Here is a 26,763-nt window from a genome sequence, read left to right on the forward strand (position 1 = left end):
CGACTGAGGAAGAAAAGCTCAATTTGTGCACACACCTTTTAAAGAAGATACATTAGCTTTATGTGTATCTTTCTTTGTTAAGAAATTGCATTGTTTTTTGAAACACCTGTCTTAAAAATCATATGAAATTGACCATACTTCTTCTTTCTATGAGGAGAAAACATTTAAGTTGCTTGACTGATTGAACTCTACAGTTTATTTAGTGTTCTGTGTAGTATAACTCACATATAAAAAATATATCACATTTACTGAGCACCTACTATGTTCTGGTAGTTTACTGTTCCACACAATATATATACATGTCTTATCTAATCCTTATGTAATGTAATGTTACTCCACTTAAGGAACCTGAGGCAGGCACAGAGTGAGTTAAATGACTTGCCCAACAGCACACCAAGAAGAACAGATTCAAAACCCAATTGCTAAGACACCAGCCTTAGCAATTATATTCTACTACTCCTTGTGGAGTGCTTATTGCTATCTGAGAACAGTTAAACAAAAAGAAAAAAACAATCTCAAATTATTCCTATTCTCTTTCCTTATAAGCTACAAATATGTTCCTCAACCATTTTTTCCCATTAAATGTCCTCTAACGATGCTTATTTCCTAAAAATAACATAAAGACAAAAGATTTATTAAAATTTGTCACAGAGCCGTTAAAAATATAAATCATAGAGCTCTCTCACAGGGTATAGCAAGTTTTGAAAATTCACATTTTATGACTGAATAGAAAAGAAATAAAATCAACAATTTCCTATCTGGCTTTGAAATATTATGTTCCCTTATTTCAAAGGAAGGCAATTACAGAAAGCTTAACATTAACTATATGCACAGACCATGTCAAATGAAAATATGGATAAGGTATAAAATAGGCAATCTTCTTGAAATGTTTTATCTTGGTTTCTGATTATCCTTTAATAAAACTCAGTAGGGACATTCAAAGCCATGGTATTCTGATTTATTGTTAGCCTTGCATCCTAAAGGCAATATGTTAGATACTGCTAGAGCAATAAACATGTAAGTAAATGGAATGACTACTATACATATGTAATATCAAAACCTTCGACTGGACCAGAACTATGGAATTTATGTGAACTGTACTGAGTGCAAAAATGCATTCATTTAACTCTCTTCCCATTAAATGTTTTTTAATCCCTATACTGTGTACAGATCTTTGAGCTCTTCTGAATATTTTATGGGAAGAAGGAAATTATTTGCTGAATCCAAAGAAATTATATTTAACTCTTCACAGAAATACAATTATACATAAATCTTGTTTGTTATAGGTCAGTTTTTAAGACTCTATATTATCAACACCTATCCTTATCTCAAAGTTTCGACAGAATTTCTAGGAAATACAACAGTCCTAGTCAAAGGGAAATTTTTTTTAATTATTGTCATTCTCTAAAAATAAATATTCATTCTTTATTGAAATGATTTTTGTTTATATTGTCAGGGCAAAAATAAACCCCTCCTCTGGTTTGCAAGGCATCTAATGGACCTAGAAACTCAAAATGAAATGCTCAAAACTGCCAGTGTTTGATAAAGTCTGTTCACTTGAGCAGCAAGCGTCTTGGGGGAAATTCATTTACATATGCAAAAAATTCATGTTTGGATTTAACAATAAAACCATGCTAAGAAAAGTGTGATGGAGGTTTAAAAGGCCATTTCTATATGAGCACTTCCTAATCAAGAAATACTTTCAAACCACTATGAAAGAAAAACATGCATGGGGTTATTTGCCTCTTTCTCCTTAGTCAGAATGTAAATAGTCTAAGGTTTCTCAAGTCATAGATTTGACACATATGAGATCTGTGTTAAGGCACATTTGCACACATATAATTTTAAGCTAAACTTCATGAGAGGGTAAGAATGTTAGCAAGAATGGCTGCACATACGCCTTGGTAAAATCTGTTCTTTCCCATCCCTAATTACTAAAAGTTTATTATGGTGATATATCCAGACAAAGAAATATTATTTAGTGCTGAAAATAAATGAACTATAAAACTATTAAAAGACATCAAGCAGACTTAAATGTGTTTTACTAAATGAAAGAAGCCAATCTGGAACAACTCTATACACTATGAGTGAGTGAGTGAGTGAGTGAGTAAAGTCACTCAGTCTTGTCCGACTCTTTGCGACCCCATGGACTGTAGCCTACCATGCTCCTCTGTCCATGGGATTTTCCAGGCAAGAGTACTGGAGTGGGTTGCCATTTCCTTCTCCAGAGGATCTTCCCGACCCGGGGATCAAACCCGGGTCTCCCACATTGTAGTCAGATGCTTTACCGTCTGAGCCACCAGGGAAGTCCTGTACACTATATAACATTCTGGAAAAGGCTAAACTATGGAGACAGTGAAAGTATCAATGGTTTCCAAGAGTTAGAGGGGCGAGACGGATGAAAGCAGAGCACAGAGGATTTTTAGAGCAGTCAAACCACCCTGTATATTTCAGTGGTTGCTATGTGTCATTATACAGTTGTTAAGACTCATAAAATATACATGGAGAAGGCAATGGCACCCCACTCCAGTATTCTGGCCTGGAAAATCCCATGGATGGAGGAGCCTGGTAGGCTGCAGTCCATGGGGTCACTAAGAGTTGGATACTACTGAGCGAATTCACTTTCACTTTTCACTTTCATGCATTGGAAAAGGAAATGGCAACCCACTCCAGTGTTCTTGCCTGGAGAATCCCAGGGACGGGGAAGCCTGAGGGGCTGCCATCTATGGAGTCGCACAGAGTCAGACACGACTGATGCGACTTAGCAGCAGCATAAAATATACAACATCAGGAGTGAACCCTATTGTAAACTATAGACTTTGAGTGATAGCGATGTGTCATTGTAGTTTCATCAGCTGTAAAATGCACCATGCTGTGGAGGATTAGTAATGGGGGAGATAATGCATTTGTGTGGTCAGAGAGTGTTAGAGATTTCTGTTCCTTTCTCTTAATTTTGCTGTGAACTTAAAATTGATCTAAAATATAAAGTCTATTTTTTAAAAGTCCATTCTGATCTTAATGGGTACTTTCTCAGTTACTTATATAATACTCAACATATCTGATTTTATTAAATATTAAGCCACATACAAAAGAAAGACATATTATCTAAAATATAATGAAGTTAAATTCTACTCTCCTTATTAAGCAGGGAAATAATTGTAATGTAGCATGAAACAATAATTTATAGTCCTAGACATGATAAATATTGGTTCAGTGGACTGTGAGGTAAACCTGCCTAAATACTGTTTAATGAATTGGATTGTGTCCCCCACCCCCACCCCCCGCCCCGCTCCAACATTCATATGTTGAAGTCCAAACCACCAAAATCACAGAAAATGAACTTATTTCCTATTTGGAAATAGGATGCGGCTATCTTAACTAAGTAGTAGTAGTTATTAGTTCTCCTAATAAAATAGTAGATCAGTAGGGTGGGCCCCTGACTGAGGATGACTAGTGTCCTTCAAAAGGGAAATTAGACAAGCATCCGGGTAGCATACCATATGAAGACTGGAGTTAATGTTGCTACAAACCAGGAGATAATCAGAAGCCAGCAGAGAAGCCTGGAACAGACCCTCCTGTAGCACCTTCAGAGGGAGCATAGCCCTGCTGGTGAACACTTGTTCTAAGCTTTCTGTAAAAATAAATTTGTATTAAGTCATACAGTTTTGTTCTATGGTGTTATCATAGGACTAGCAAACTAATACAGACAATTTGAACCACAGTCTCCTTAACTGCCCACTGCCTAGCCTAGTTCTTAGCAGTTAGCAAGGTCTCAACAAATGCTTAATTAATGAATTAATGCAATTTTCCTGGTACACAAGGTAGGAAATATGATGTCAGTTTCTTTCTTTGCTGACTGTTAAATAACGGAGATTCTCCGACAGCTGCCACAGGTGCTCTTGTTTCCATGTGTCCTATCACCTCCCTAATATTCTGTGCGGCTCTTTTGTGCCATTGCGTATCCCTCCCTAAATCACTGTGGTAGTACTCTGTTGAGCATCCCTCCCTGAATCGCTGTGGTAGTACCTGTATCATCCACTGTGAGGAAACAGGTCCTTTCCACCCCTCATTGTTGGCTTGCATATCAAAGAGGGTACTACTTTCTCTCCCAGTTCCTTGACTTATTCTGCCCAAAAGAGGTAGAGTGGCTTCTCTGAGTGGTATATCTTTGAAGGATAATTCTGGGCCTGCTTTGCCCAATTCCTCTGCTTTTTTTTAATCCCTCTGAATATTATGCATGGCTCTTCCAGAAACAGATTCTATGTCTGTGTGGGAAACCTGCCCTAGTTCAGTACTGTCTTGGGCATACTGGCTTGATTCTACATTTCACCAGGAGCCCTCGACTCTCACCATAAACTGCATCCCTAGATTAGCCGTTATGAGCAGTAAATGTTGGAAATGTTGTGATTCTCCATTTGCTTTATTCATTTTTTTTCTCTTATTTTGTTCAGATAAAGAAAACAAGTGCTGCTTATTACTTCCCTCTCAAACCGATTCTTAATAACCTGATAAAAATAGCTTTTTACTCTCCCTCATTAAACTCTTGTTAAATATCTTGCACACTGTAGATATTCGTGTTTGCTAATGTAACAATTGATTGATTAGATAAGAATAAAGGAATGAGTGAATAAATGAATTAAACTGGGAGAACTTGGCTCAGTGATCTCTGGTACATTAATAAATATAATTAGTGACATCTCCATTTTTCAGAGTGAAAAGGGGGACCTCCTGGGAACTGAAGACCTTCTGGGATTAAGTGCAACTGTGACTTGAACCAAGTATCAGTGCTTTACTGTGTGTACGTTAGTTACTCAGTCGTGTGTGACTCTTTGCAACCCCACGAACTGTAGCCCTCCAGGTTTCTCTGTCCATGGAATTCTCCAGGCAAGAATAACGGAGTGGATTTCCATTCCCTTCTTCAGAGGATCTTCCCAAAACAGGAGTCAAACTCTGGTCTCCTGCATTGCAGGCAGATTATTTACCATTTGAGCTACAGAGAAGTCCCACCTTTCAGGAGATGTCTCACGTTTCTCTGGAAAATATAGTTATCAAGATGAGAAAAAAAGAAGAGTTGTTCATAGCTAATCTTTGGCTGTATCTGTCAGGATAGTCTGTGTTTTCTTTTTGTTCATTCACTTAATCCATTCCAACTTGGCTTTCCCACCTACCACTCCACTCTAACTGCTCCCATATCTGGTAGCTAATATCACCAGTGGCCTCTATATCACTAATTCCGCTAGATTTTACATCCTTATCTTTCTGTTGGCCTGCTGAGAGGTTCTGGCCGCAGATAAGTGTTTACTCCTCACTGTCCTTTGCTTGGCTTGTGTGGCATGATCAACTGGTTTTTCTGTTACTTCCCTGGCTGCTTTCTCCTGATCATTCTCTCACTGACTGTTAAATGTTGGAGTTCCTCAGCTAGCTATTTGAAGTATTCTTGTTTCCACTTGCTGAAATGTCTTTCTAGCAATTTTATTCACTCCTGTGGTTTAAATTATAATACCGTTTAGCCATGAAAGTGGAAATGAAGGTCGCTCAGTCGTGTCCAACTGTTTGCGACCCCATGGACTATACAGTCCATGGAATTCTTCAAGCCAGAATACTGAAGTGTGTGTAGCCTTTCCCTTCTCCAGGGGATCTTCCCAACCCAGGGATCGAACCCACGTCTGCTGCATTGCAGGCAGATTCTTTACCAGCTGAGCCACAAGGGAGGCCCACAGTCTAGCCATGTGCTGTTGTCTTTTAAATTTGGTGAATTCCCTAAGAACTCTCTGACTTGACATCTCCATTGTGAGTTTGAGATGAACCTCTATCTCTTGTGCCTAAAATTATACCCACTGGTTTCCCCACTCCTGACAGAGTCTTCCTGCTCCTCTCGTGGTGCTTAGCCCAGTGAATTGCTTTCCCCCTTTGGGTTTACCGTGACTTCTTATTTGTCCTTACCTGTACATTTGTTTAATCATATCAAGTCTACATTCTAATTTTATTTTTCAGTTCATAGAAGAGTCATGCCATTGACACCATCATCTCTTGTCTCAATCACAAAAAATAACTCCCCACTGGTCTGTGAATATCTACTCTTAATACTTTCAAACCCCAAGAATAGCTAGGAGGATCTTTATGGAGAATGAAAATCTACTTGTGTCATCCCCTTGATTAAGACACATCAGTGCCTTCCCATTTCTCTCCAGGTACAGTTCCAAATTCTGAGCATGCTTTCTAAGGCTTAATCCGTTCCTTGCTTGTCTGTTTCTTTCTCCTTTACCTTCCTCTGAAAGAAGTCTCTTGACTCCATTTTCTAGTCTCAGATTTGTTAGCACACTGGAAAAGGGGCTTTCCTTGATTATGTAAGGTTAGATAAATGCATATACATGAGATCGCATCTTTCCCTTTGGTAACATTCACCACACTTAAAATTGCTTAAAGACTACACATCTTGACATATTTCAAGTTCCATGAGAGCAGGGATCGTGTCTTTCTTGTTTGCTTTTCTGTCCTTGGTGCCTGACGCCAACTGAGTGTATAATAAATATTAAATGAACATTGAATAAATGAATATGTTCAGATCATGACCTTGCATTTTCACTTTGCAAATGCATCATGACATTTGGAAGTACCTGAGAACAGTATGCTTCTTATATTGATAATTGCATGTTGTAATAAGGTATAACAAAGAACCTAAAGAGAAGAGTCCCTTCTCTTGCTGTTTCTTTCCTGAACAATTTACAAAGGTCAAATCTGTATGGAGAATCAGGTGGAAGACTACATCACTAAGGAATATATTGTTTTCATAAAATCCTCTTTTACAAAGAAGAAACAACAAAGACTTGTAAAATGTTCTTATCCTTCCTAATTCCTAAAGATACTTCATATTGCTCTCTGAGATTGAGACACATAGGGAAAAAATTAATCCAAGCTGTTGATTAAGATGATAAGTACATTCTACTTTAGTTTACTCATCTTTTATTGCTTTTATTAATTTTAAAGTTATAAAAATAGTAGCCAACTAATGCAGAGGTATGTTAAAAAAAATCTCCCACTTCCATCCAATTTTACTGCTTTGGGTTACTCAAAGTTGACAATCTATTATACATCTTTCCATCTTGTTTTTACAGTCTTATGATTATAAGCAAAATTATACATGTATCTAACTTGGTGTTTGCTTATTTTAAAAAATGGAATTAATAGTGTACATGCATTATTCTTCAACTTAGATTATTCTTTAAACAATAATGATTGGCATCTTTTCCAGGTTGTAGGTCTTTACACTACATAATTTTCCATGGTAAAGATAACCACAATTTATTTAATACTCTTCTCATTGATAGGCATCCAAATCATTTCCAGGTGTTTGCTACTACAGACAGATATACTGGTAGAGTAAGCCTTATTATTTAAGTATCTTTATATACTACCACCTTTATTTGTAGAGGATATTTCTCAAACAGGTTACTGAGGCAGACCATATATGTATTTGTATATTTTTTAATGTTAATAGTTATAAATTAGGTTCCCATACAGTTGTGGAATTTCCTGTTTCCAAGAGGGCTGCCTTATCATCACACTGGGATTGTATGTCAGTAGTGTCTCCTTCCAGTTTCTGGGTTAAGCCATCCCCACTACACCTTCTGCTGTGAGGAAGTCATATGATCCTCACTGCAGGTGGATTGGTTCTCTATTCTCAGCTACTTTCCATGTCTCCACCAGAGCCTACTCGGACCTCTGCGTGATACCCATGTCTAAGGGAAGTCTTCGGAGTAGTACTTCCCAAATGTATTCATCCACTTATTTCTGACACCCTGATGGAAATTTGGAGCCACTCTGCAGGAAACATTCCTCCCAAAGTTCCAAACTTAAAGTGTTCCACAGACCATCTCTGCTTTTGGCTCCCTTGATCGTTTCTGTGGTTTCCCTCTTTGTACACTACCACAGCCCTGTCTGAAACCTGAATATAGTGGTGCTGAATCCCTGAATGAACCAAGGAATATCTGAAATCTAAATATTTGCCCTTTGGACTTCTCTTCCAACTGCCTTCTTACCTTGCAGGAAATTTCTCTGAACCTGAGCTTTCCAAAGGTAAGATTTAAAACACATGCTAGTAATGAATTTTCAATATAATATTTTCTTTTTTTTAAGAATCTGTCTTTAAAAAATACTGTAAGTTTCCTGAAATATGATCATCCTTCTTCTAACTATATTATGCAGGGTTTATTTTTTCTAAATTAAAAAAAAAAATCTCCTTATCTCTCCCTACTTGGAGACCTATACTCTGATTTAATCATCATGATATGTCAGATGCTGTCTTCTGGTAGCATCTGAGAAATACTTGGGTTGGATACATGGGTGATATGCATTCAGAACTTCTTTTTTTTTTTTTTTTTTTTTTTGCAAAAGCATAAAGGGGTTTATTACCAGCTCGAGCCAGGACCCATGTTTCATCCAGCACAGGGGAATCAGACAAAGGCCCCGAGCTCTGAATCACATCTACTTTTATACAGATGGTTCTTTGTTTCTGTAACAGCATAGCTGATTGGTTAAACCGTACACTCGCGTGGGACTTTTAAACCTCGCATCCCTATCCGGATTGGCTCAGGTCTGGCGTGGGCGGGGGGCTATGGGGATTTTTTCTTATTGGTCGAGCTACACTGCCTGCGGGAATTCCCAGAGCCTCAGCTTTTCTCAGGCCTAGCCTGCCCCTTAGAGCCTGTCCTGGCTTCAGTTTGGTCCTAACATTCCCCCCTGTCTTTTTATCCTTGAGAGGAATTTTCCTCTCCATTCTGAGACACTGCCTAATATTGTTGCCTCAGTACCATTAACTGAACAGTACTGATTTGTTTTTTTTTTTTACAAAGGTTATCAATTTATTTAAAATACATGGACCAAAAGTTAGAATGAGTAGGAGTATAATGAGCGGTCCGAGTAGGGTAGAAATTAGTGTTGTTAACCACAGGGACTGTTGGAACCAGGACTCAAATTAATTTTGAGACATTTTTTTCTCTCTCTCTCTTTTTTTTTTTTGATTTAGCCCCTTTTTTTATCTTGGCCAGGGACTCCCTGATTACCCCTGAGTGATTTTTATAAAATCAACGTTTTTCTCCTAACACAGCACATAGGCCCCCTGAGAGACTTCATACTCAAGATATTTTTTGGGAATTGGGGCGGAGGTCTCTTTCTTCTGTAGCTTCTTCCTGCTGTGCATGGGTGTAGGCCTGCCTAGCAGAGCAGAAGTCTCTACCTGATCTAAGTTGGGGTTTTCCACATCTGAAACCAGCTTTTACCCTTGTAGTTGCAGCAATTTAGTTGGCCCCTCTCAGAGATGAAATAGACAAGGGCCAAACAGGAGACCTACCAGGATGGTCATCTCTGGTCCCGGAAACAGAAGGCAGCATTTGGGGTGAGGGTTGCGGGCTTTGTGGCCCCTTCTGATGGGTTGGTGGTGAGGCAGCAGAGCAGTGCTCCAGGAATCTTGTGTTCAGTCTGGAGTCACCATCCTCCACATGCAAAGGTCTAAGAATGAATGTTTGAATGTTTAAGAATGACTTTCTTTTATATAGATGAATAATATTTTGGTAAAGTTCTTGGGCTGCTATACTTTTATTTTCCTCAAGTTACTACAGATATTATCTTACTGTCTTTGAGCTCCGAGTATTACAAGTGAAAGGTCTGATGATCTTCTATTCCTCGTTTTTGGGGTGGGTTTCTTCAGTATGGAAGCTGGTAAAGTTGCTTTTTAACATTGGAATTTGGAAATCTCACGTAGATGTGTTTAGGTGAAATGTATGCTTCATTAATTTGGCCTCAGATTCAGTAAACCATTTTGATTGGCAGACTCCTATGTCTCTTCATCTTAGGTAAATTTTAGTCTATTTTTATTGAATTTTAATTTTTTCTCCGTGTGTTCCTATTTGTCATTCTGGATCTCATATCGTTTGCAAGTTGATATCCTTGGGTCTCAACGTCTGATATCCTTGGGTCCTCCAATCATTTTATTGTTTCTCTTAAAGTGTACATTTCTTTTAGTTTTTGCTCTGTTGGATTAGGTTTCTATCACAGCCATAAGAATTTACCACACATCTAGTTGCTTAAGATTGAAGGCAAAAGGAGAAGGGAGCAGCAGAGGATGAGATGGTTAGATAGCATCACCAACTCAATGGACATGATTTTGAGCAAACTCTGGGAGATGGTGGAGGACAGGGAGGACAGTCCATGGGGTCGCAAAGAATCGACCTGACTTAGTGACTGAACAACAACAGTGGCCTAGGGCAGTGCGTATTTTTTTTTTATCATACTGCTCTGTAGGTTAGAAGTCTGAAATGGGTCTCACTGGGCTAAATCAAGATTTCTAAAAGACTTATTTTCTAGAGACTCTAAAAGAAAATCCATGATTTTGCTTGCCAGCTTCTAAAGGTCAACCGCACTTCTTAGCTGGTGTTGGATCCCCTTCTGTCTTCAAAATCAGCAGCAATGCATTTCTTTGGCCAATGCTTCTGTTCAATAGTCATATCTCCCTCTTACAGTCCTCTTCTGCTTTCTTCTTGTACTTGTAAAGACCCTTGTCATTACAGCAAGCCCACCTGAATAATTGAAGATGATCTCCCAATCTCAAGGCCCTTCATTTAATTGATCCTGCAAATCTTATTTTGCTACATAAGGTAATAATCACATGTTCCAGGGCGTAGGGCACAGGCATCCTTAGGGATTCATTGCTGTGTCTACCACACCTATATAATGATATGGTCCTCCAATTTAGTCATCAGGTTTAATTAGTTGTAGAATAGACTAGAATGATAAGTGAAAGAGGAACTCAGATAGGCCTACTGATAATTTTCAGAGGAGGTTGCAATTATGCTTTTTCTGTTAGCTTTCAGAGAGCTCATTCCCTGGTGAGCATAGTCCATACTCACTCAGAAGGTACAGTGGCTGGAGTGACTAACCATGTACCCTTGTTTTTTTGTAGAATCCAGTGAACCTGAAGACAAGAGTGTAGGTGCCTCAGGGGAGACGCCCTCCCAGCCTTATCCTGCACCAGTGTACAGTCAGCCTGAGGAGGTGAAGGAGCAGATGGATGATGCGAAACCAGCTAAACCTGAGGAGAATGAGGACTCAGACCCATTGCCTGACAACTGGGAAATGGCTTATACAGAGAAGGGTGAAGTCTACTTCATTGAGTGAGTCTCACACTTTTCTCTGAACATTTTCGCAAAGATCATAGCAGTATTTTAATGATGTAACAGATGGAGAGGTGGGTCAGAATAATTTGAATTTTATTGATTGTGATATTACCTTCTTTGTGAGAGAATAATGGGATGGCACCTTAATACAGCTAAAGATGCTAGATTACAGCTATAAACCAAATGATGAATTAAACAATGCCACTGTAAAATTTGTTGCAATCATGACTGAGGAGGCAAATATCCATGTGATGTTACTTTTGAATTGGAAATAGGGAGGAAATGCTTACTCTACCCTTCTAAGACATCTGTGTAGCTCAAATGAGATAATCCCCATTTTTTGAATGAAATTGCTGGAAACCTCCACCATCATGTCCAATGGTTTGATTGAATGCCAACGATTGAGGGCCAAATACTTGGTAATCACAAATGAGAATATTTTAAGCATTTGACCCTAAGGTCAGCTGTCAATAAAATCACGTGTTTGGTATAGTTTGTCATATTTATTTTTATTATATCCCATTCTATTTATTGCTTACCTTTTTATGATTTACCAAGGAAAATGAAGGGCTAATTCTGAACTAACTAGTGATGCATACTCAGTCTAATCTTTCCTTTCACTGGGGACATTTTTTTCCCCAAACTCAGTTTTTATATATTTTATTAACAGCATTGCCTAGCTTTCCTTTTCTTTATCTTCTTGGAGTAGAACAACTTTTTTAACCCCCTGAGTTGAAGATCGTGGCTAAATATTAAATTGTTGATGTGCATGAGACAATCAAAATGTTCATTAGAAAGGTAAAAACTAAATATATGATAAATGAACAACAACCCTTATTCCCTCAAAGCTGTAGGAGTCTCAGAGGGAAACATTAACAGAATCTGAAGTTTTCAGTTCAGATAGTAGATAAAAATATGTAAACTCTTGATTACTCAAGAAAACTATTAAAACTAGATTTTCTTTCCAAAACTGGAGTGATTTGTGACTTAGATCTCCATAGGCAGAACTCAGTTGTGAAATTGAAATGTTACCACATGCCAATATTTAATTTTCACATGAAAACTTTATAACAGGTGGCCAAGGGAATACATAATCAGGTAATTACTTGGTGCTCTGCTTGACTCCAACATGGATGGGCAATGCATGAAATATATTGCTACCATTCATCTTTTGACAAATCTTATGTTACAAAAAAGAATAAAATTCTCTTGCATATTTCTTATGGCTATAATCAATGACCCACAGGCATCCTTTTATCAATTAATTGGAAAAAAGAAGGTCATACAGAATTTTTTAAATGTTTGAATGTATTTATATCAAAAACATAATTTTGTTATCGATAAGCTTAGCATAGCATCATTGCAGACCAGAAATCAAAGTATAAAGCTAGATGTGAGGTCTCACATTGGTGCGCAGAACAGTTGTTTAGAACAGGGAGACTGACTATGCACACATTTTTATTGCATAATATAGGTGGAGTAAGACTATGTGGAAATAAGAAAAACAGCATGGCAAGCTGATGAAAGAACTGTTTTCTTACAGTGCTTTCAATAATGCAATTATAAAAACCTCCTTTTTTGTGATTATAAAGTAAACTTTTCCCTTTTAACTGAGTCAGATTTGGGGATTATGGAGAAAAGAGATTTCATAAGACAGAAGCTATATTTGTGGTTTATAGTAAATGATGAGGCTCTGTCAAGACTTGGGAGAATGGACCAAAATGATTCTGTTAATATGCTAGTCAGACATCCAGTATCAGAATCAAAAGACTCATTAGGGTTTGTCCCTGGTCTTAAATTTATTGTCACACTGAGGAAGAAAGAATAAGAGGGATAGTTAAAACAATTAGTCAACCACTCATTCCTGAATTTTGTGATACAATTTCAGTAAGATACACTTAAGTAATAAAAGGAAGCATTATAGGAAAGGTCAAATAATGTAGACTTGAGAAGTTGGTACTAGGTAAATAGTACACTCCAGGTATAAGAATTGTCATTACAAAGACCAGATACTTTATGTGATAGGAGTAGGGAGAAGATGCCCAGACCTACTATAGAGATGTTAGTTGGTGAAAACCATGTTAAATGATGGCTCCATTCTCATTTTGCTTGATCATTAGTGCTTTTGAAAAACACGCAGAGGCTTTTGCCTATTTATCTTCTTCCTATTACTGTAGGGAAGGATGAATGAATAGTATTAGGAGCAGAGATGGGGTGAGCTGAAAAATTAAAACAAAAAAGAGGAGACAATTTCATTTGCAACATGAATGTTAATGCTAAGGGAGATTCATCCAGAGGTCAAGGAGAGGGAAGAAGCCTGGAGTAAAGGCTGAAGTGAGAGTGTGATGGGAAAGTGATTAAAATCGGAGGCAGGGGCAGATGCCTGCTTAAGTAGGTCATTCACAGAATGGAGGTATCCCCTGGCCCACCCTTCATCCTGGACCAGCTTGAAATCTGTCTTTTCTTCCTTCAAAAACCTTACTTTGACTCATAAGACCCAGTGGTACCAGCTCAGGTATCCCAGAGCAGGGAGGGGTCAGGCAGTGTCTTTTTCGTCTGGTGCCTCGTTTTCACACCGTTGCCACCTGTGCCGCCTGTTCCTTTCTCTGTGGCCTACATTTAGCTCTGCTGTCCTCCCCTCTCAGTGACTTCCTCCAGACCACTTTCACTCTATGCTCTGGAATGCTCCTTCCCAACTACGTTTGGCAAAATCAGCACTTCAACCCACAGGTTATCTTTGCTGCTGATGCTGCAGTGAACGCTTACCTGGGTATAGTCCGTGCTGTAAAAGCCCTGTGGAAACAGGCTGGTAGGGCAGGAGAAGCAACAGCGCAGGCACCGTGATGGGCCGTTAGGACTTGCTTAGGGACTGAGCCGTGATGTGGCCCAGAGTTTCTGGCCAAGAAGCTTATAAAACAATGCTATTTGTAACGCAGAAGTTTGCAGGTCTGAAGCTAAGTCAGAGTAAAGAAAGAAAAAGAAAAGTAGCGTAATTTTAAGAGAAAGGTAAAACAGAAGGAAACGTAGAAGAGGTGGAAAATTAGACAGATTACAGCTCTCTCTGAAGAGCGCTGACGCCAGTGGAAACACTTCTGGTAAAAATGTGTGAGAGCTGCTTAGAGTGATGGGAGTCCCTGGTAGATTAACATGTACTCATTGTTTGTGTTGTTCAGTCACTAAGTTGTGTCCATCCCTTTGTGACACCATGGACTGCAGCACACCATGCTTCCTTGTCCTTCACTATAGCTCATGTCCGTTGAGTTGGTGTTGCCATTACACTTTACTGAATTTTGTCTCCAATGAAACAAATATTGTAATCAAACATAAATAAGTGAAACAGAGGAAAAGGAACCTATGGTTCTGTATAAAATTTAAATATAATTCTATATTCATTTCTGAGTTGTTGTTTGGTCACGGCAGATCCCATTGACTGCAGCATGCTAGGCTTCCCAGTCTTTCACTATCTCCTAGTTCAGTCGCTCAGTCGTGTCTGACTCTTTGCAACCCCATGGACAGCAGCAAGCCAGGCTTCCCTGTCCATCACCAACTCCCAGAGCTTACTCAAACTCATGTCCATTGAGTCGGTGATGCCATCCAATCATCTTATCCATCCTCTGTCATCCACTTCACCTCCCAGCTTCAATCTTTCTCAGCACCAGGGTCTTTTCCAATGAGTCAGTTCTTCACATCAGATGGCCAAAGTATTGGACTTTCAGCTTCAGAATCGGTCCTTCCAATGAATACTCAGGACTCATTTCCTTTAGGATGGACTGGTTGGATCTCCTTGCAGTCCAAGGGACTCTCAAGAGTCTTCTCCAACACCACAGTTCAAAAGCATCAAATCTTCAGTACTCAGCTTTCTTTATAATCCAACTCTCACATCCACACATGACCACTGGAAAAACCATAGCCTTGACTAGGCGGACTTTTGTTGACAGAGTAATGTCTCTGCTTTTTAATATGCTATCTAGGTTGGTCATAACTTACCTTCCAAGGAGTAAGCATCTTTTAATTTCATGGCTGCAGTCACCATCTGCAGTGATTTTGGAGCCCCCTAAAATAAAGTCAGACACTGTTTCCCCATCTATTTGCCATGAAGTGATGGGACCAGATGCCATGATCTTCGTTTCCTGAATGTTGAGCTTTAAGCCAACTTTTTGACTCTCCTCTTTCACTTTCATCAAGAGGCTCTTTAGTTCTTCTTCACTTTCTAACATAAGGGTGGTGTCATCGGCATAACGGAGGTTATTGAGGCAATCTTGATTCCAGCTTCTGCTTCATCCAGCCCAACGTTTCATATGATGTAACCAGTCCATTCTGAAGGAGATCAACCCTGGGATTTCTTTGGAAGGAATGATGCTAAAGCTGAAACTCCAGTACTTTGGCCACCCCATGCGAAGAGTTGACTTATTGAAAAAGACTCTGATGCTGGGAGGGATTGGGGGCAGGAGGAGAAGGGGATGACCGAGGATGAGATGGCTGGATGGCATCACGGACTCGATGGATGTGAGTCTGAGTGAACTCCAGGAGATGGTGATGAACAGGGAGGCCTGGCGTGCTGCAATTTATGGGGTCACAAAGAGTCAGACACGACTGAGCGACTGAACTGAACTGAACTGAACTGAACTGAACTAATCTGCTGCTGCTAAGTTGTTTCAGTCATGTCCAACTCTGTGCAACCCCATAGACGGCAGCGCACCAGGCTCCCCCGTCCCTGGGATTCTCTGGGCAAGATCACTGGAGTGAGTTGCCATTTCCTTCTCCAATGCATGAAAGTGAAAAGTGAAAGTGAGGTTGCCCAGTCGTGTCTGACTCTTAGCAACCCCATGGACTGCAGCCTTCCCGGCTCCTCTGTCCATGGGATTTTTCAGGCAAGAGTACCGGAGTGGGGTGCCATTGCCTTCTCCAGATGAACTGTGAAGCAGGGTGACAATACACATCCTTGATGTACTCCTTTCCTGATTTGGAACCAGTTTGTTGTTTCATGTCCAGTTCTAACTTTGCTTCCTGACCTGCATACAGACTTCTCAAGAGGCAGGTCAGGTGGTTTGGTATACTGATCTCTTTTAAGAACTTTCCACAGTTTGTTGTGATCCACACAGTCAAAGGCTTTGGCATAGTCAATAAAGCAGAAGTAGATGTTTTTCTGGAACTCTCTTGCTTTTTCAATGATCCAACAGATGTTGTCAATTTGATCTGTGATTCCTCTGCCTCTTCTAAATCTAGCTTGAACATCTGGAAGTTCACGGTTCACATACTGTTGAAGCTTGGCTTGTAGAATTTTGAGCTTTACTTTGCTAGCATGTAAGTTTGCTCAAATTCATGTCCATTGAATTGGTGATGCCATCCAACCATCTCATCCTCTGTCGTTCCCTCCTCCTTGCTTCAGTCTTTCCCAGCATCAGAATATTTTCCAATGAATTGGCTCTTTGCATCAGGTGGCCAAAGTATTGGGACTTCACTTTCAGCACTGGTCCTTCCAATGAATATTCAAGGTTGATTTCCTTTAGGATTGACTGGTTGGACCTCCTTGTTGTCCAAGGGACTCTCAAGAATCTTCTCTAACACCACAGTTCAAAAGCCTTAATTCTTTGGCCTTCAGCCTTCTTTATGGTCCTAAAGCTATTTAATTCTATTTATGGTCCTGAAGCTAGTGGAGGTGATGGGATTCCAGTGGAGCTGTTAAAATCCTTTAAATGATGCTGTTAAAGTGCTGCACTCGATATGTCAGCAGATTTGGAAAACTTAGCAGTGGCCACAAGACTGGAAAAGGTTAGTTCCATTTCTGAGTAGAAGGGAATTCTACCTATGCTTAAATGAAGTATTCATTTAAATACGTATTAAAATATTGTTGTTGTTCTGTCACCCAGTCATTTCCAGCTCCGTGCAACCCCTTGTACTGTAGCACACCAGGCCTCTCTGTCCCTCACCATCTCCTGACGTTTGCCCAAGTTCATATCCATTGCATCAGTGACGCCATCCGGCCATCTCATCCTCTGATGCCCTCTTCTCCTTCTGCCCTCAATCTTTCCCAGCATCAGGGACTTTTCCAATGAGTCAACTATTCTCATTAGATGACCATAATACTAGAGTTTGAGCTTCAGCATCAGTCCTTCCAGTGGATATTCAGGGTTGATTTCCTTTAAGATTGACTGGTTTGATCTCCTTGCTCTCCATGGGACTCTCTGGAGTCTTCTCCAGTACCACAGTTCAAAGGCATCAATCCTTTGGCAGTCTGCATTCTTTATTGTCCAGCTCTCGCTGTCAGTTGGTAAAGAATCCACCTACAATGCAGAAGACTCTGGTTTGATTCCTGGGTCAGAAAGATCCGCTGGAGAAGGGATAGGCTACCCATTCCAGTATTCTTGGCCTTCCCTTGTGGCTCAGCTGATAAAGAATCCGCCTGCAATGCAGGAGACCTGGGTTTGATTCCTAGGTTGGGAAGATCCCCTGAAGAAGGGAATGGTTACCCAGTCCTCTATTCTGGCTGGAGAATTCCATGGACTGTGTAGTCCATGGGGTCACAAAGAGTCATACATGATTGAATGACTTTCACTTTCTCGCAACTGTATGTGACCACTGGGAAGACCATAGCCTTTATTATATGGACCTTCATCAGCAAAGTAATGTCTCTGCTTTTCAACACACTGTCTAGGTGTGTCATAGCTTTCCTACCAAAAAGCAAACACTTTCTGATTTCATGGCTGCAGTCACCATCCACGTGGTTTTAGAGCCCAAGAAGAAGAAATCTGTCACTACTTCCACTTTTCCTGCCTCTATTTGTCGGGAAGTAATGGGGCAGGATGCCATGATCTTAGTTTTTTCAGTATTTAGTTTTAAGCCAGCTATTTTACTCTCCTCCTTCACCCTCATCAAGACATTCTTTAGTTCCCCTCTTGTTCTTTAGTTCCCCATTATATATGTATATATATATATATATATACACATATATATTTATAAGTATTTACATATATACATAAAACCTTTGAGTTAAGGTAATGAGGTATTTAATTTTTATCATCTATGCAATGTTTTAAAATAATTATTGATTTACTCAGTATTGACAGATAGTTTATATGTCTCACTCTTTACAAGTGCTGCAGATAAAAGATGAGGGAAATTTTTATCATTGTTCTCAATATTGAACAAAAGGGGCAATTATTTCCCACAGTCTTCAAGACTCCTTCTTTTGTTGAATAATTAAAGCAGATTCCTTTTATCACTTATAGTGACATTTAATGGGAAAAGGTGAGTATCTGAACAAGTATTTTTAAAGAACAGAATTTTAAATTGCAGAGAACTCTTCACATGAGGTGGCCAAAGTACTGGAGTTTCAGCTTTAGCATCATTCCTTCCAAAGAAATCCCAGGGCTGATCTCCTTCAGAATGGACTGGTTGATGACTTTCAAGGGTATACTATTGTTTAAAACCAACAGTCTCCTTAACTCATAATATCTTCTTCATTAATATTATCTTTTTAAATAGTAGATTAATTGTACCTTCAAATTAGTAATAATGATTACCACATATTTAGTGCCTACATTTTACAGTCTGTGTTCAGCTTACTTAGCAGTAAAGCTAATATGTTAAGCATTTACATTGTGCTTATTTATTTCTCATTTTGGGAACCTAAAACTTACAGAGGCACCTTGCCTTTGGTCATATAACCAGGAAATGACAAAGCTAGGATGCTTTGATTTCATTTATTCAACACATATTTATTGGGTACACCCTGTGTTCTAGGAACTATTTTATTAAACCCTGGGTTACAGTGGTCAACAAAACTGACAACATTCCTATTTCCGTATTTTCATGGGCAAAATGTGGCTACAGGGTCCTTGCTGTTAACTAAGTTGCCATGGTGCCTTCTTTACATATATTGTATGATAGTGTTAGTCACTCGCTGTGTTCAACTCTTGACGTCCCTTTGAAGCACTTGAGGTACTCCCATTTTATACATGAGATTCTGAGGCACCTTGGACAAATTAACATTCCCAAGGTCTTACGGCTTTGTGACCCTGCAAAGCCATTGACATTATCCCATGCTACTTCCAATATGTAAACAGGCACTGGCTAAAAAAAAAGAAAAAAACGGACTTTTATATTACAAATGGTATTTGTTTTATAAGTTTCTCAGCCAGAATTTACTATTCCAGAGGCTAAATGTTCCATAAAGAATTGCTGCCACAGGGTTAATCTGGATTGACATGCTTTGGGAATCCCATTAAATTAGTTCTTTGTTTGGGAGTCAGTTTAGTTAGTGACATAAAAGAGACTGCTATTGCTTTGGCAAAACACAAAACAGCAACAAGAACCTATTTGTTTACTAACATCTTCCCGAATAGCAGTGAACACTATGTCATCTTAAATAATAGATTTTTCAAAATCAGCTTTTGAAACCGAAAATCACCTATGGAGAATGTCTTGGATATACAGGCTTTCCCAAATTCTAAATAAGACACATGATCTATTTCATCTGTTGTTGCTATTTCTATATTTTCTTAAGTTTTAAGTAAATCACCAATTCCCATTTTCAACAAATTTAGTACTTTCAGTTATTGAAAGAAAATGAAATATTTTTGAAATTTACTGGAAAGAAAAGTTGGTTTTTTGGTAAAGTCTAAATGTTTTCTCAGTCTAGGCTTGGTGTATACCAACATCTGGTCTTTGCTTACTCTCTGTTATTTGTTTTACAATAGCAGTAGATATATTGAATATTTTTTTTCTGTACAAGGTTCTAGTGTAGTCTCCAGACAGAAAATAAGCGTTCAGACAAAATAGTTTGCAACAAACACTCATAATATCCAGGATAAATTTATAATAAAACCTCTTTTAAAAATGTATTCTAAATATATGAAAGGCAATATGATGACAAGCTCATAATTCATGTGCTTAACAAAATTTTAAGAATATTGTTTAGGAAACAGATAACCACTATAAAGGTCATTGACAATTTTTATGTGGATTATCGATGTATAAATAGAAAAGATTAAGCAGTACAATTAAAGTCTTAAATAGAAAAGCTCCTACTGTTCATTATCAATTAGATGTGTCCAGTCATTGTTCAACAGTTCTTCCTTCTGAAATAATGATCAAGAGGGAAGACAAAATCTTTCAGAAACTGACATAATCAATCTGAGGACTTTACTGACTATTATATGAAATGTAAATATGTATATTCCTTTAAAAATGAATGTTAATTTTTAAAAATACATAAAATACAGCCAGTAATCTCTGTGTTATTTCTGATTCTGAACATATGTGACTACTGCTAGAATTTTAACATTCACATGCATCTTAAATCGCTCAGAGGACTCTAAAATGTTTTTCTGGGCCTTGTTTACCTTGTTACTATGTTTCATGCTGTCAAATATTATTGAGTTCAATCTGTTTTTATTCTCCCAGGGTAGTATTTCCCAAGATGAAAATGCAGTTTATCTAATAAAAACTAAGATTCAGAATTGGCTTTTCTGGAGAACTTTCAAAATTCAATGTGTTTATCATTGTTTTAAGTCTGTTACTATTTTTTAAAGAAAACAGAGCAAAGGAAAGGAGTATATTTGATAATAAAAGTTTCTTATCCACTAATCAAATTTCAGTTGATGAAATGCCATCTAGTATTTGTGCAGTAGTGAAAATATTATTTTGATTTCAGTGTCAGTACAAAGGTAGGAAGAAAAGAGTAAAAGAGAACAGAATGAAGGGAAAAATGAAAAGAGGAGTTGTCTTAAAATTGGATTTGAATTGGGTCAACATTGAGCCTTTTGTATACCTAGGAAACCATTAACAGGTTTGAGCCCAACTGGAAAAACATAGAGTAAATGAAAAAAAAAAAAAGGACAGAGGATAGAGTGGGCATGACCTGTGTGAAAACTTTGTTTTACTCCTAATAAATACTCTGCTCATTTGAAAGCTTTTTTATTACCCTAATTGTTTATAACCTCTCTGACTCAATATTCACATGTAGATTATATACATCACCATTGTAAGACTATTCTGGAAAAAATATTCAGATTTGATTTTAACTTGAATAGAGAATTCAAGTTTATAAGGAGAAAATATTTTTAGTGATAATATCGCTACGCATGTACAGTTTAATATAATACCAAGTACAAGGCATTTAACACAAAGGAATTTGATCAGTGATTACTATTGTCACAAAGGAGATAAAAGTCTCAGTTTGTAAACCATTGGCAATGAAACTAGGAAAAAGATTTTTAACTGTTATCCAAGAGAGTGAAATAAAGCTTCTCTGTATAAAAAGCAAAGTTTTAGATTTATTATGTCTCTGGTTTCAGATCATTAAAAAAAAAAAAAAAAAAAAAACACTTGGCGTTGGGAATCAGATATGTCTGTATAATGCCAGCCCTTTTACTTTCATGCACTAGGTATGTATCCTTAGGCAAGTCACTCTTCTTCTCTCAGCCTTCCTTTTTCTGTAAAATGGAGTTAAAAATACTAGCCACAAAGACTCTTTAGCATTAAATGAAGTGATGCTATGGAAGTTCTAGCGCAGTCCCTGACAAAATAGGCAATCGGGAAATGTTACAAGATAATAAGAATATCTTTGCAGTGGTATGGCATGTCAGCGGCTTTTCCTGTTAAAGGGAAGCATTTTCTGTATGAGAAGACTGTTTCCTCGGCAGATAAGATGTTATTATTTATTGTGCTGCTTTTGTCAATTTGGAAAAAGGTTAAACTTAAAAAATATCCAGAAATTTCAAATTCATTACAAGTCAGCCTATCACATGTCTTCAAGGCCATTCTACTGTGAATTTAAAGTAGAATTGCAGAATGGAAATTTCACTTCTGGTTTACTCCGGTCCTCCTGGATGGTTTAACATCAAAGACTTTTGGATATACTATTTTTTAAGGTTTTCATTAAGGTTTTAAAATATGACAGTGATAGAACTTGAATAGCTACTGACTCCACTTGATCTCTTACTCTTCATAATCATCACATTAACTTTAGCCATAGAAATACATAGAGTAGTATATTACTATGATTCAAAGTTCCTGGAAGATATATATTTCAGTCCTCAACTAGAAAAAGTTTCTTTGCAAAGGCAGCCTATATATGTGTATGTGTCTCTGTAGAAGAAACTAGTATTGAAATACAGGGTTAGGTAGAATTAGCATCTTACCTTCTTGTTATTCATCCTCCTCACAATTTGGGGAAAAGCAGAAAACTGGTGTTCTGCATCTGCATCTTCTCTAGTAATGAAAGTGACAGGAAATCACATTCTTAACTCTTGAGGAAGGATGGTGTGCAGACTGTGAAAAATCCTCAGTGGTCCCCTTTTACACGATCTCCTGCCCAATGTCAAATCTTATTTTCAAGTGGAAATGTTGAGGTTTAAAAGTTATATAATTTAAGGAAGTGGAAAAGCCACCTAGTCTGTTGTCTCCCAAATGCATTAAAAATATCCCCTTTGTAAGGCATCTTAAAGAAGCATGCGAACTCAAAGGCTTGTGAGAGCCACTCGTGGAAGATACCATGCTGTATATTTATGAGATGTTTGTGACAATTACTGGAGGTAACTACAACCCACTTTCTTTCAGAATCAGTTCAGAGGATCAGCTAAAAATGCTGTTAACTATAAGAGACTCAATCTGTCAAAATGTATTAAAGTGACACACTGTTAATGCTAGTTCAACCTGAAAAAATCATCCTGTAATGAAATGCTTTATATAAACTCAGGAAAAATAGGAAATTCATGAGTCTCTACTAAATTAGACAGTATTAGAAACCCATGTTGGAGCTGTATAGAAATGGTAATTTGACTGCCTGCAGTGGCTTAGTAATGTTGCCTTCATACTTATCTAAAGATGTGTCTTCTCTTGTGAATACATCTTAGAGACTTAGAAATGACTTTGCTCCAAAATAGGGGAAGAATTTGGAAGAAGTAGGTGTGGGTAAATAGAAGGGAAGTTTATTTTCCTTGTTTACCTCCCAAGCTTTTTGGTAGCACATAAAAACATAGACATCAACACATATCTCTAGAGATACCAAGGGAAAATTTCATGCAAAGATGGGGACAATAAAGGACAGAAATGGTAGGGACCTAACAGAAGCAGAAGATATTAAGAAGAGGTGGCAAGAATACACAGAGCTGTACAAAAAAGATCTTCACGACCCAGATAATCACGATGGTGTGATCACTCACCTGGAGCCAGACATCCTGGAATGTGAAGTCAAGTGGGCCTTAGGAAGCATCACTACGAACAAAGCTAGTGGAGGTGATGGAATTCCAGTGGAGCTCTTTCAAATCCTGAAAGATGACACTGTGACAGTGTTGCACTCAATATGCCAGCAAATTTGGAAAACTCAGCAGTGGCCACAGGACTGGAAAAGGTCAATTTTCATTCCAATCCCAAAGAAAGGCAATGCCAAAGAATGCTCAAACTACCGCACAATTGCACTCATCTCACATGCTAGTAAAGTAATGCTTAAAATTCTCCAAGCCAGGCTTCAGTAATACATGAACCATGAACTTCCAGATGTTCAAGCTGGTTTTCAAAAAGGCAGAGGAACCAGAGATCAAATGGCCAACATCCACTGGATCATGGAAAAAGCAAGAGGGTTCCAGAAAAGCATCTATTTCTGCTTCATTGACTATGCCAAAGCCTTTGACTGTGTGGATCACAATAAACTGTGGAAAATTCTGAAAGAGATGAGAATACCAGACCACCTGACCTGCCTCTTAACAAACCTGTATGCAGGTCAGGAAGCAACAGTTAGAACTGGACATGGAACAACAGACTGGTTCCAAATAGGAAAAGGACTAAGTCAAGGCTGTATATTGTCACCCTACTTATTTAACTTATGTGCAGAGTACATCATGAGAAACGCTGGGCTGGAGGAAGCACAAGCTGGAATCAAGATTGCTGGGAGAAATATCAATAGCCTCAGATGTGCAGATGATACCACCCTTATGGCAGAAAGTGAAGAGGAGCTAAAAAGCCTCTTGATGAAAGTGAAAGAGGAGAGTGAAAAAGTTGGCTTAAAGCTCAACATTCAGAAAACTAAGATCCAGTCCCATCTCTTCATGGCAAATAGATGGGGAAACAGTGGAAACAGAGGCTAACTTTATTCTTCTGGGCTCCAAAATCACTGCAGATGGTGATTGCAGCCATGAAATTAAAATATTCTTACTCCTTGGAAGGAAGGTTATGACCAACCTAGATAGCATGTTGAAAAGCAGAGACATTACTTTGCCAACAAAGGTCCGTCTAGTCAAGGCTATGGTTTTTCCAGTGGTCATGTATGGATATGAGAGTTGGGCTATAAATAAAGCTGAGTGCCAAAGAATTGATGCTTTTGAACTGTGGTGTTGGAGAAGACTCTTGAGAGTCCCTTGGACTGCAAGGAGATCCAACCAATCCATCCTAAAGGAGATCAGTCCTGGGTGTTCTTTGGAAGGACTGATACTGAATCTGAAACTCCAATACTTTGTCTACCTGATATGAAGAGCTGACTCATTGGAAAATACCCTGATGCTGGGAAAGATTGAGGGCAGGAAGAGAAGGGGACATCAGAGGATGAGATGGTTGGATGGCATCACCGACTCAGTGGACATGGATTTGGGTGGACTCCGGGAGTTGGTGATGGACAGGGAGGTGTAGTGTGCTGCAGTTCATGGGGTCGCAAAGAGTCGGACATGACTGAGTGACTGAAATGAACAACGCACACACACACATACACACACACACACACACACATATATATACTTTGAGCTGAGGCATATCTATAAAAAGCATCTTTACAGTGACTTTATTTTTCAGGTGGGATCAATGAGCCCTGAACCCAGTGCCACTATCCTTACATTAGAATAGTCATAACCCCCATTCTGTCCATAGGCATCAAGTCTTTAACTGAGAGGAAAAGACTAGATGATATTGATATGACTACAAATAGGACCAGAATGAGATACTACTTTACAGAAGTCACATATGGAGAAAATAAAAGCTAGCATACCCTCCCAACAATTTATAATTTCACCAAATTCATAGACTTTATCTCATCAGATTTATTAGAGTCCTGCTCAGAAAGATCAATTATTGAGGAGTTCCTAAGTACAAGGAAAATGTTTAGAAAGTGTTTTCTCTTTACCCCACATGTATGTCAGAAATAAAAGAGAATCTTTTTTAAGAGCAGAAACTTCATGACCCAAGGATATTAATGTCTAGGTTCTCAGAACGGAGATGGCTCTGCACTTGGGCAAACATACGATCATCCTGAAAACACTTTTTGAACTGTACTTTAACACTCTGGAATCATTTGCTCACTGCCCTCCTTAACCCCTTTTCTCCTCCTTCCTGCCTTGAAATTCCCTTCATTAAGTAGGCACTTAATCTCTAGAAGTTTGCTATTAAATATGCTACCTGGAGACTTTTCTGAACTGTGCTTTAAGTGCAGATTGATTCATCAGATTATTTAGCTAACACTGTAATATGATAAAATATATTTAAATCTCATTGAAGAAACAGTCAACACGTGTGAACTGACATCATAATTGTAATTTTGACTTCCTTACAACTGTGTTCAAAGATCTTGTTATATGGCTTTAATTTATATTTCTGTTTTCCACTTTTCCCTTTCATATTACATTCTAACTCTTTTCTATACAAACCTCAGTTTTCTACATCTGTGACTCTGATCATTCTTTTCAGTCCTCACAGATGTCAAGTCCTTGGTATTTTGTCCATTGACAGATGAGATAACGTGAGACAGCTATTCACAGCAAATAGTTTAGCTCCACTGTACAGTTATGAGCCATTCATAACCATAATATAGTTCATTTGTAATGTAGTTTTCAAGTACAGAATGTATAAGAATCACTTCTAGTGCTAGCCAAAGATGGAGATTTTGCAGCCTCACCTCAAAGATTCTGATTTGGTAGTTCTATGAGGATCCAGAAGATGCATTAAATCCACCAGATGATTCCAGTGCAGGTCATTCCAGAATCTCTTTTAAAGACCCTGTTCTAAAAACATCTCTCCTTTGCTTTTTAAATTTTTGCAAGACTTCCCAGAAATCATTTTTTTTTTGAAACAAAATTGTCATTAAAAATTATTAATTCCCAGAAATTCCACTCAGAAATGCTAGAATACATGCATTTTTACCCCCTAGCTGGATTGAAAGTATTTAGATGGAAGATAGCTAAATGTGGGTTAATGAAATTGCTATTAATCACTTTTTGAGAAAATGTAGGAATCCCAAGAACATGCTATAATTTGTATCACTTTTGTACACTCTCTGCCAACTCTGTAGTTAAAAGAGTAACAAAACAACTGCTTATGAAAAGGACAGATTTAAGATGAAAATAATTCTTTTGCAAAACTGAGGAAATGGTATCAGAGCCTGCAGCCTGTGCTCTTCCAACTGGAGAATCCTGTATTTGTAATAAATTCCTTTTGCTCTGGATGAGTTCTGCATTTTCAATGAGGTTAACTTGGCAACATTCTAGTTGATTTTAATAAAAATAGCTGCTTTGAGGACAGGGAGCTGAGGTTGCCAAATTTACAGCTGCCTTGCACAATTACTCTTACACCTCCTTCAGGGCTACTTAGAACCAGTAAGCAAATTAAG

The 26,763-nt window shown here is 38.4% G+C and overlaps 1 protein-coding gene across 2 annotated transcripts in view; it reads left to right on the forward strand.

The window, feature by feature from the left end:
* The window catches only part of MAGI2 (membrane associated guanylate kinase, WW and PDZ domain containing 2), a 1,476,322-nt gene that overhangs the window by 949,064 nt on the left and 500,495 nt on the right, over nt 1–26,763 (forward strand). For both annotated transcript variants that reach the window (XM_068972797.1, XM_068972798.1), the window contains exon 5: nt 10,958–11,168. In XM_068972797.1, coding sequence (XP_068828898.1) covers nt 10,958–11,168 — 211 coding nt within the window. The remainder of the gene's footprint in view (nt 1–10,957; nt 11,169–26,763) is intronic.

Source organism: Capricornis sumatraensis, chromosome 5 (genome assembly GCF_032405125.1).
Source record: "Capricornis sumatraensis isolate serow.1 chromosome 5, serow.2, whole genome shotgun sequence".
NCBI lineage: Eukaryota > Metazoa > Chordata > Mammalia > Artiodactyla > Bovidae > Capricornis > Capricornis sumatraensis.